At 38.4% G+C, this 11,869-nt stretch overlaps 1 protein-coding gene across 1 annotated transcript; it reads left to right on the top strand.

The window, feature by feature from the left end:
- The first annotated feature begins 3,926 nt into the window (after window positions 1-3,926).
- LOC6652947 lies at window positions 3,927-4,839 on the top strand. Its single transcript, XM_023181415.2, has one exon. The coding sequence runs from the start codon at window positions 4,068-4,070 to the stop codon at window positions 4,272-4,274; it is 207 nt and encodes a 68-aa protein (XP_023037183.1). The 5' UTR covers window positions 3,927-4,067; the 3' UTR covers window positions 4,275-4,839.
- The last annotated feature ends 7,030 nt before the right edge of the window (window positions 4,840-11,869 follow it).

Raw genomic sequence — 11,869 nt, 5'->3', positions numbered from 1 at the left:
ATCAGCCCAGCCTTCGGCTAAGCTAATCATCTGATTGGAATCTTGACGCCACTTGGCGCATTTTCTTCTCACCTCTTATCGCTGGAATTTCATCGTTCTATTTCGCATCGTTAAATCCAACTACAATAGTTATTGTATGCGTGTTTTTGCCACATTTAACTATGGGTTTTCCTCTCTGTTTCAAGTCCAAGTTAAAGGGTGGTAGTTGGTCTGGTGAGTACTTTGGGTCCTGCCACAAACACGTGTCTCTCTGGGTGTGAGTGTGTGTGTGTGTGTGTTGGCTAACGAGCTGGTAAAAATTATTATTACGTTATTATTGTGTCTGCGAGTGATTCAACAAAACAACATTACAAGGTAGAGCTTACACAATAATAATAAATTTCAATTTTTCACACTCGCACACACACACACACACACACACACAGACAGAGAGAGAGAAAACGTTTTCGAAACATTTAAGCTTGCATTTATGGGAATAGGAACAGGGATGCGGATGCTAACGGGAATGGGAATGAGAATGATATAAAGGTACGGGCGACGCCCCAGACAGGGGCAACCCTTAAACAGCTTCAGCGCTCAGCAATTTATGCGTTTTACGCGCTTTTGCTAAATAAATTTATAATGCACACACACAGACACACATGCATACACACACACACAGAGAGAGAGACAAATGGACGGCAACTTGCAGTTGCATATCCCGAAAAAGTTTAGCAAGTTGTGCTAACCTCATTTTGTCTTGGCTTACTTTACGTAAGTACAGTGAAAACTACACAACAAAGCCAACCTCTACTCGAGTTATAGTCTCGAAAGTAAATACACTACAAAGGCATATAATACTACTGTTGGTTGGCATAATTTCTCTCCCTCTAATGCTTGAGGTATGTGCGCTAATCGATCCTTGCCAAAATCATTTAATTCGGCTTTCTTCAAGGTTTAATTTCGATCTAAGATCTTTGATCATCAGCATCTGATCGTCCTTTGGCACACTCTGCGTATACATTATTTAGACCACTAAATATAGTCAGGTTTTACTGTACAGTTAGCTATTTATTCAACATGCCGCACAGACAGAGATCTTGTTTTTGTTGTTGGTTAACGTTACTTTAGATACATTTGTATCTACGATAAGTTTACCCCATATAGTTATTTGTGTCTTTCTCTCTCTCTCCCTCTTTCGTCTGGGTCTTTGTCTGTCTCCAGTCTCCCTTTGCAAGTGTGTGTGTGTGTGTGTGTGAATAACGAAAATTTTCTTGCAATTAAAATTTGTTGCTTTCTGGGTATCATAATTTTATAAGTTTTTGGGTTTTGAAATGCGCACAACGACGACGAGAATAAGGACGAGAACGAGGATGAGGAGTCTGTGGATGAGGATGTTACATTTTAACAAATTACAAAGAGCTTTGTGCATATGCCGGGTGCTCCACCAGTCAGACCAGGCACGACCATTAGTGAAATATTGTGGACAACTTTTCCGTGTGAGTGTTTGTCGATGTGTTACAGTAGAAAAAAAAAAGGAAAATGTGTAAAAATGGACTTAAGGCTTAAACGTATTGTACTTAAAGGTATTAGCAATATAATTTTCAAACAAAGAAAAAAACCGCCAGGCGCCTTTACTCTTCCCATAATACGTAGTAACTTATTTTTTGATCAAAACTGAAACTCGTAGTTGTAGCTAAGTATCTGTTCCTATGAATTTCAATTAAAGCTTTTCTATATGCAGCCTATTGGAAAACGTTTAATGTGTGTGATTGAGTGATTTGTTGTAAACTGATTGATCCATCCGGCTCGAAGGACCAAAATGATCCATCCGGCTCGAAGGACCAAAATGAATAGGGATTCTCGGAGAGAAGGAAAATAACCCAATCTTCATTCGTTGAATTCAAAATATGAACTGATTTTATTTACAAAAGTACGGAGTTTATATAGGAAATCTTAGGCTCTAGGAGGTAACAATTGTTCTTAAGGAGATCTTATTCTAGTACGACTCACACCCACGCATTCGGGGGTTGAAAAATTATTATTATTTTGGGCACTGCGTCGGCCACTTGACATCCTGCCTTTGTGATCGTTTGGGTTAGTTTACAGTGTTTTTCGCACAACGCGTGTGGCTGATTGTAATTCTAGTCATATGCTAGGTTAGTTGTTTGTGCCAAAGTACAGTTGTATTATATTTTCTTTAGTGCATCTGATTTGGGTAAGCCGCTTCAGATGAACACGATGTTTATTCTTAAACACTGATTTCTTTTGGTACCTTTAGATTTTCGCAGTAGATTTACTTTATAGGCCTCTGAAAGGTGAACAAATTGCCCAAATGGCAAACAAATCAAAATCAAACTGAAAGCAACGAAATCAAAACACAAAGCACTGATTCCTTTCTCTTACTAACTCTCCCTCTCTCTCTCTCTCTCTCTCTCTCTCTCTCTCTCTCTCTCTCTTTTCCTCTCTGTCTGTCTCTGTCTTTCTCATTGGCTAATGTTGTTTTAAATCCTACAGTCACGGGCATCCCTTTATCCGCTGGCATTTCTCTAGAGAGTTAGGAGCAGTTTGGTTTGGCCGTGTGGTCGGGGTCGATCCATAGAGGCTTATCCAATTGGCAAATATGCTTTGACACCAGGCCAGGGCCAGCGCCATGGCCAGGGCGATGTAAGCCGTCGAATAGTTGCCATTCGCGGCAAAGTTGCAGCAAAGTTTTAATCCAAATTCAGTTGCAATAGGACATAACATACACACACACACACACACATTCGAGTCCAACAAACGAAACTTTACGAGACGAAGGGAATGGCAAAAATGAAATGTATTTTCCCTTTCTGTCCATTCCCATTGCCATGCCAATTACCGCGCTTAGTGGCTGATTCAATTGGCATTCATTTGCGGTTGGACTATGTAACTGGTCGGTAGTAGGTAGTAGTAAGTGAAGAATCGTTAAGCACTTTTCCAATTTCTATTTGATTATCCAGCTTAAATACTTTAATTTCAATTCCAATGCCCTAGATTATAAAATTAATGGCCCACAGGATAATTGTATTTTATTTCGATTCTCATTCTCAAGATGTTATCACATTCTCTCATACCCACGCCCGGTAAACTTTTTAAAGTCACTAAGGAAATATTTTTTATTTGCTTTAATTATCCTATATATTCTGGATATTGATATACCCTGCCAAATAGGGGACATTTGCTGTTTTGGAACTCAGCAATTTTCAATTTTAAATGAAATTTAATTGAATCATTATGTTTTAAATCAATCAAGTGCAATGACTCCTTTTGATAATAGTTTAAAACAATTTCTTATTAATTAAGCAGTTTCAATTGCTTATTCGATGAATTATGGTAAGTATTTGACAAAAACTTCTAATTAACGAATTTACTAGTCATGTGGAAATTACTTGAAATTATCAAAATGCAAATTGCAAGCAGGCGAGAGGAGGGAGCGAGCAAACAGTATAAAGAGAGAGAGAGAAAGAGATGTAAGACAAACTTCAAGGGATCAAATCAAAATTGAACAAATATTTCAAACACCTTTGTTGATGGCTGAACTAAGTTTTAATTAGTGACATGGCTAAAGCAATTATTTTATTTCACATTTAACATGCCAATGGAATTCCATTAGTCAAAGTCAAAGATTGCTGCCGCCCTCCCATTCCCCTTTCCCAATGCCACCCACATCTATTGGAGTCACGGACCATTTATTAGACATGCCTTCGATTTTGTCCTCAAAACTCTGTCTGCGTGTGTGCGTGTGTGTATGTGTGTGAGAGAGAAATGGATGGAAAATAGCAAATTGTTGAGCAATTTGATACATTTGCATAGGCATAAGTCGAATGTAATAAACTATGTATTCAAGTAATAAAACATCTTTCAAGCATCTCGTTCATTCAAGTATAAATGTCCCACGTCGGGGTCACCACTTTCGATTTAGATTTAGTTACACACACACACAATTGTATAAGCTTATCGATGTCTGTCACCTTTTTAAAGTCACATAACATAAAAAAATTCTCTGTATTTTATTAAGCCTCTCTCCCTTGGCCACCAAAATCAGAGTGAACCAAGTTAGAACCATGTCCCGTTATCTCTATGGCGATAAAATATTAGAGGCTTTCAGAGTATTTCGGCGACCATTAACGCTTGTGGAGGTGGTTGACTATGTAGCCGAAATGGAAGCTAAATCAATTGTTGAAGTACGCCTTGAAGTGGACAATACTCTAACTGCAGCTTGGTTACATGGTCTTGTCAAACGTGAGGATGATCTCTTTACATTGTTGTAAAAAGGCGAAACGAAAAATGCAACTCATTGTCGGGTTAAAAATTTCAAAACTAACAACACAAAAAAAAAGCAGGCGGCTATGCTTTTATTAGCTTTGTTTCGATACGGTATTCAATATCGACGAGCCAAAGGCGGACGAACAAATTTTCAATATTCTCGTTCTAGCACCTACACAGTTTTCGGATCCGGATCATGCCGATATCAGGCGATGATCTTCAATATGGCGATCAAATTCTATCCGCCTTTATGGTTCTGAAGCGTCCCCTTAAACTCTCCGATATTGTTGATTATGTGGCCATGGTATCCAATAAGACACCATATGAAGTACGCGCCCAGGTGGCTGACACACTCGCATTGGCCTGTATACACGATTTTGTACATCGTGTCGATGGCCGGTATGTCCTGGCTCCGGGTCTAAGTGAGTGCAATGATACCAGTAGCGACGACACGTCTATCCAGCCTTCAGAATAGTGTACAAACAACATGGTTCAGTATAATATAGAGAATTGTCGAAAATTATTGTGTTTTAATAAAAAAACGATGAGACTTTGCAATAGATTTCCATAGACATTCCTGACCACCAATCATTATGGCGTCGTAGTCACAAACATCGATGGACGTGTAATGGCGTCGGGGTCACCAATTTTGCATTATGCACACTTCTGTAATTATAGATTTTATTTTGTTATCCCACCAATCACTTGACATTTTAATGTTGTTTTGTTCTCAGTCCACAACAACTTTTAACACTTAATATTGATTTTGGACCAAAAGTGCTTACAGACAAAAGTCAAGAATAGCCTAAATGCCTTGAAAAGCTCACCTACCCATGTATATATGTATGTACGTTGTCTTTTCAACTGTCAGTGTTTGTCTAAATGTCAGGGAGGGGCGGCTGGGGTGTTTGTGCTTAAGGCAAACTTCCACTTCCGTTTCCGTTTTCGCCCTCTTTGGGTTAGCATTCCCAGAAACTATTAAATCACATTTTACGAGCGTTAAGTGCACAATTAAAAGCATTTCGTTAATGTGGAAAATGTGGCGCAATTCTTGGCTCCCTCCGTCCACTTCACTCTACTCCACTCCACTGCTAGCCATTCCCTCCCCATTGCGCGCCATCCCAGTTCTTCTTCGCCTGCGTCCATTGTGATGTAATTAAATTTTCAGCCACGAGACCTTCATTTTTCGTACATTTGGGTTTTGCGTGCACCTTGGGAGCCATAATGCCACTGTCGTGGATTTCTTATTTTGTTCTGCGGACGGGCTGGCGCAAACTAAATCGATTAAGGACTGAAAGTCTCACGAAATGTTGTTGTTTTTGTTCGATCCGATAACGATAATGGTAATGCCACAAGCAAAATGAAGCATAACTGAAATTCAGATTGGACTTTTAAGATCGGAGATTGGAGTAGCATTACTTAATCAGGCTCAGACTGACATCATTATGATCATCGGGAGCATTCATAGAACCAAAATGCAACTACATAAGTAAGTATTATGAACTTAGTAAGCGTGTGAAGTGTGCACTTGATGAGTGTGTTCGGAAGGAAGAAGGGATTGCAGCTCGAATGTTACTCACTTCACTAGTCACTCCCTCTCTCTCTTTCTCTTTCTCTCTCTCTGTCGACCGTTTTCACGCATACACGCCTAAGTGCGGAAGCATGTTCAAGTGTGTTGAAAATGGAAAGCAATGTGTTACTTTTTTTCCTCTTCTTGTTCTTCTTCTGCTCACTCCTCCTTTTGCGCTTATCCAATGTGACGTCACGCCCCTCGCGTATGTAGTGAGCCATTGCTCGCGGGGCAGAATGACATTTGAAGGCACAAAAGGGGCACAAACAAAGTTGCCAAAAAAAAACTCGATGAAACGAGGGAAATAAGAAAGGGAGAAGCAGCTTTTGATACTGACATTATGGATGAAGAAGAGAAGAAGCATAAAAAAGGATTTGTTTTTGGCCGCCTTTTTCCTATACACTCATACATACATACATACATATAGCGGAGCTTCCGGGGCGGCGCGACGTTAACCTTATGTTCTGTAATCCTTGATGGCTTCAGCAACAGCAGGCTATTCCTTTGAGTTTCGGGGGCGTGGCTACTGTGCGCTTTAAAATCCAAAACATTTAGTTTGTTGCATGTTTGGACATGTTGCGCTCACTGTACGTGACATTTTGCGGAAATGGAACGAATATAAGAGAACGAAATGGGAGACTATCCCCCCGACCCCCGACTCATCGACCCTCTCGACTTCCGATCCCCAATCCTCTACACTGGCAAGGAAGATGAATAAAGATGCAGACACAAGAAGTAGAAGAACAAAAAGACGAAGACGAAGCCATTTGTTTTCTGGTCTTGTTAGCTTTTAGCCGTCACTGTGCTTTGTGTGCCAGTCAGCGAGATTCCCCATGATTTTTATATCCATTGAAGTTTTTGCCCCTCTTTGCCATATTTGTGTCTTTTTTTTCTTTGACAGCACAAAGACAGTTTCCGCCGATTTTGAAACCAAAGAGCACCAAGAACTACTCAACAAAAAAGGTTCTAGTTATTCGAATCCATTAAATGAAGATTTGCTTACCACAAATATCGGGGCAGAGTGGGGAGTGGAGGCAAAGATATTTTAATTGAAACAAGAATATGGGATCAAAAGGTAAAAGTTTATGACAGTTCGGGCGGAGGCACATCTAATCATGGGTCTTAACTAGACCAACCATCCGTTTATTTCTGATCCCTCTCCAGTCTCCATCTGCTGTCCTCTTGGGCCAGGCTAGGTATTTTGCTGCTGGAACTCATAAAATGCACATAGCATAACTAATAGGACTTTGGCAGCAGTTTTGTTTATGAGCGCTTTTCCTTTTTCTCTCTTTCGATTTACCTTTTTTGTTCTTTGTCCCTTCGTGTTTTCATTTGCTCTGATTTCTTTTGGCTTTTTTCTTTCTACGACATTGCATTTGCAGTTCAATGCACGAACGCTGAAATTGTTTTCATTATTTCATTTCATTTGCTCGCCGCCTTCCTGGAATACCCGATTTACCTGCTCTACCTGGGCCTGTGCGCCATGTGCCATGTGCACTTGTGAGTTATATGCGTATCGATGGCTCCAATGGGACTAAAGCCAAGCTACAGCCGATGCCAAAACCAACACAAAACCTGCCAACGAACCAACCAACCTATTCTATAAATATCAACATGGTGGAGCAACTTGCGTTACATATTTTGATTCTTGCCAGAATAACGTAACGTAACGGAAACATCACCACACACGGGAAAATGAGCAGAAGTTTCCGTTCAAAAGACGAACTTGGAATGCTCTCACTAACTGATAATTATCGCCATCTTTTACATGATTCAATCATAAATCGAGATGGATGAAATTGGAACATTTTGAATAACTAATAAATACACTCAGACACGCTTAGACTTCCTTAAAGATATCAAATATTGAAGTGAATGAAGTAACGGTAATCCGATAGGTGTTTCATCCTATATAGCCTTTGGATATATACTTTTTCGCCGGATTTTGTGAATATTGCTCAGCACTGTGTGTGGTGCATGTGAATATCCGTATCTTTGAGTGTATGTGAGTGTGAGCTTAAATTAAATATTGGCAGCTGCACCTGCATATAGCCGCTTGCATTATGTATTTGATTGTGTGCCTGTGTGTGTCTGCGTGTGCGTGTGTGTTTGGAATGGGTGTGTGTCAATGGTGAATTGAAACAGCACCTGAACAATTGGAAAATACTGAATAATTGCATATATCCCAAGCATAGCTTTAAAAAAAGCATATGGAATGAGTTGCCAAAATGCACACACACACACATATATACATACATATATATCATTCACACACACATACACACACATCATGCGATAAACCGATTACGCGAATCATTTGTTAACAGAATATCTGTGCCTAGAAACAAAAATGGGTTAAAAACATTAACTACTTCAAGTATTATCCTTCCTTGACTTTTCTGACCATATACATATATCATATATATTCTTGCTCAGCATAAGAGACCCATGTTCATATGTTGAAATTACAAACTGTAACCGAGACCAGAATCCAAATAAACTGTTACACCTTAAATTAAGTGATTTTTGGCCTTAAACAAAGGTGCAATCCATTGCCCATGCAGTGGCATCAATTATAAATGATTTCGAGGGAAATGCAGTTTAAAATTTCGTTATAAAATGTTCATTACCTTTATCTATCCATCCACACAGAGGCAACATTCGTAAGCTGCTTACCACAAGACCAGAAAGCAAAAAAAAAATAAAGTGGAAAACGCTATGGGCGAGGGGGGCGAACAAAACGAAAGCTTTGAGAAATTACCCAACATATTTTGCACTAGTTTTATTTATTTATTTTCCAGTCATTTGTTTATCAAAGCCTTACCCAAAACTCTCGTCTCCACTCATCGTCTCTTCTTGGAAATTTTATTCAAAAAACGAACAAAAAGAGAAATGAGAAATGTAGAAGCAAACTGGTCACGAGGCGCTAGTCGAGATGGGGTAGAGGGTGCAAGTAGGTGCTGACTTTGCCCAGAAGCTCCTTTCCTTCTATGTATGTATATACGTACATATATCTATTCTGCATTCTAGTTTATTTATTTAAGCAATTGCCAGTGTCAACACCCAGAGACAACATTGATGAGGCCAATGATGCCCAAGAGGAAAAGGGGAAGTGGAAATGGAAATGGAATCGAAATAAATTTACAAGCAAATGGCATTTGGCGCAAAAGCAAATAAAACTAAAAGAAAAATACTTTTTACCAACAATTGGACAATTCAATTGATACCCTCTCTCTCTCTCTCTCTCTCTCTCTCTTTCACGATCTCTCTCGACTCTATGATAGACAAAAATGTTATCTCATAAATGGAAATACTTTGCTATATTAAACCCTATTAACTTTGTCAAGCGAAACCAAAAATCAAAGTCTAGTCTTATATTAAATGTCAAAGAAGTTCTTATAAAGATGAAGCTCCACTGTGATATTGAACGTGAATCCTTAAGGAATATTTGAACAATGTAATATTAATAGACTACATATGACCCAATCCTTGGGACCACAGAATCAACATTTGTAAAAAACATTATTAATGATTCGTTTTATTCTCAATAATAGGTAAACAATTTTGAAATTACACCTCACCATCCCACCTCAATGAGAACGGTCGTCAATATCATAGGGCATACAAAAGTTCAACTTTTGAATGCTTCTAATATTTTTATATCCTTGCAAAAAGGGTTTTTTAATTTTGGTCGAAAGTCGATAACGCCATATTTTGAACGTAGAGTTGTATACTGCACGGTTTGTTCATCTCTGATTCACCCGGATGGGATCACTATAACACTATATGTAACTCCCATACCAATGGCAAAGTCACGAACAGTGACTTTTCTCAATATCTTCGTTATTTTCTGAGTAATTGTCAAATATTGGTTTAATAGTTTAATATATGTACATACATTCAAATGACTGTGCCAAATTTAATGAAGATCGGTTGACTATATCATAAAGCTCCCATAGAAACGATCAGTCGAAAACAGTGCTTTTTATCAATAACTTCACGCGATTGTCATAAAAATTAACATTTGTCAGTTTAATATACCTCTTAATGACTGTGCCGAATCAAAATCGGATAACTAAATTATATAGCTGTCGAATAAACAGATGATGGAATGGAATTGTAGGCCGAGATCATTGCACTGTTTAGATAAAATTTTTTTTCCATATTGATATATTCAGGTAGGTCCGCAAAGGTAAGGGAAGAGTAATAAAAACAACTTGCAAGTGTATGCAAACTTCGGCGTGGTCGAAGCTAGAACTGTTCGTCTGGTTTATTTTAATTGGAGAAATTTGTCGATTTACTTTTTCTAACCAAATGAATACTGAGTTAGGCAATAAAGAGTCAAGAAAGAAGGAAAGGAGAAGTATTCTGTATTACCTTTTTAAGAAATTTAATTTTAAAATAAAATTACATTTCGATGAGACTTAAGAGATGAAATTTCAATAAATTGCGTTTTCTTAACCAAGCAAATCGTAAAATCGTATTGTAGGTAAAGTAAAGTTTCTAAAACCAAAAATCATTTGCATGTGCCACGATTCTGAAATACATAAATTAATGCTTGTAAATGCATTCAACAACATTCATGTTAAAGTAAATGCTCAGGAACTTTTACCAGCTAAAAAACGCGAAGAAAGCAAAACAAAAATGAGCAAAGGAAAGAAATAAAAAACAAATGAAATCAACAAACAAAAAACTTTCGCCGAGGACCAAAGTTGGCCTTAACTACTTAGCGTCAGCGACAGGCCTCCGTTTTGGTCATGGCCAAGTTTTGGTCCAAAATGCCGCACCCCTCCCCCAACACCAGCCACCCACCCCCTTATCCCTTACTGCCGCAAATGTGATAAATGTTAGGGCAAGTAAATTAAATGGAATGGCGCTAAGCGTAAACTAAAATGATTTTCATTTCGTTTTTCTGTCACTCTCCCTCTCTCTCTTTCTCTCACACACACACACTTATTGTAAGTGTGTATTGTGTGTTTTTCCGTTTCCCTTTTGATTTTTTTTTTGTTTTTGCTTCTACGCCATTTTATTTTATTTTTTTTTTTAAATATAAACACCATAAATATAAAAATAAAAGCACATCCAAATGTTTGGGCTGTAAAAATTGTTTACGACACACTAAAAGCGAAACCGCGAAACACGAAACAACAACAGCCTGTTGTGCGTCCTTTAAAGTGTATGTGTGTGTGTGTATGTGTGTGTGTGTGTGTGTGTGTGTGTATCTGTGGGAGTGCAAGTTGTAAACCAGAAGCCTGTGGTTAAGGTTAGAACAGATGTGTCGCCATATTGCAAATGTATTTGCGGCTTAGTCTGACGATTTAATGTTCAACACCAACGATAACCGGACCGATTTAGTTATGAAGAAAGCAGTACTTAAAGAGCAAACGATAAGCCAAAGAAAATGGGCAAGTAAAGGAACAAGCGAAACAAATAAATATATAAATGAAAGCATAACCTTATCGGGCCAAGCCAAAAGTCCAAAGAAGAAGCAATTCCAATCGTCGCCAATGCCTAACCTAACCTAAGTAAAGCTAGTAACAAGCCTAATCTTACCTTAGTTATTGAGCAAAGCTAAACCTTACTTTGTGAAGCATTGCTTAAGTTAATGAAGCCCAACTTTACTACTTTATTCTTCACTAAGTCCAAGTCTAAAGCAAGCCTAACCTTAGTGCTTAAATTAGCGATCTCTAAGCTCTAAGCAAACATAATTTAATCTTGTATTAGTGGTAAGGGATTTGCCAATCCTCTTGGACCTTGAACCTAAATTAAGAAAAACTGAGTATAATACAATGTGTCGAATGTAATGCTAAGCCAAGCAATCACTTTCTACCATGAAAATGCATTTAAAATTCTCAACATTTTGCCGTTATTCCATTAGCTTGGCTCTTAAATGGTTCCTTTTGCAGTTGGCCACTTAAAAGTCCCACCCCAAACAATCCCCTCACAATGCAATGCTTGCAACAACTAATCTGCCTTGCTATCTAGGTCTGCTGCCTAAAATTATGCAATGCACTCTTTTCTCTCGCCTTT

Source organism: Drosophila willistoni (genome assembly GCF_018902025.1).
Source record: "Drosophila willistoni isolate 14030-0811.24 chromosome XL unlocalized genomic scaffold, UCI_dwil_1.1 Seg142, whole genome shotgun sequence".
NCBI classification, from domain to species: Eukaryota; Metazoa; Arthropoda; class Insecta; order Diptera; family Drosophilidae; genus Drosophila; species Drosophila willistoni.
This window is presented reverse-complemented; position numbering and strand designations above follow the sequence as displayed.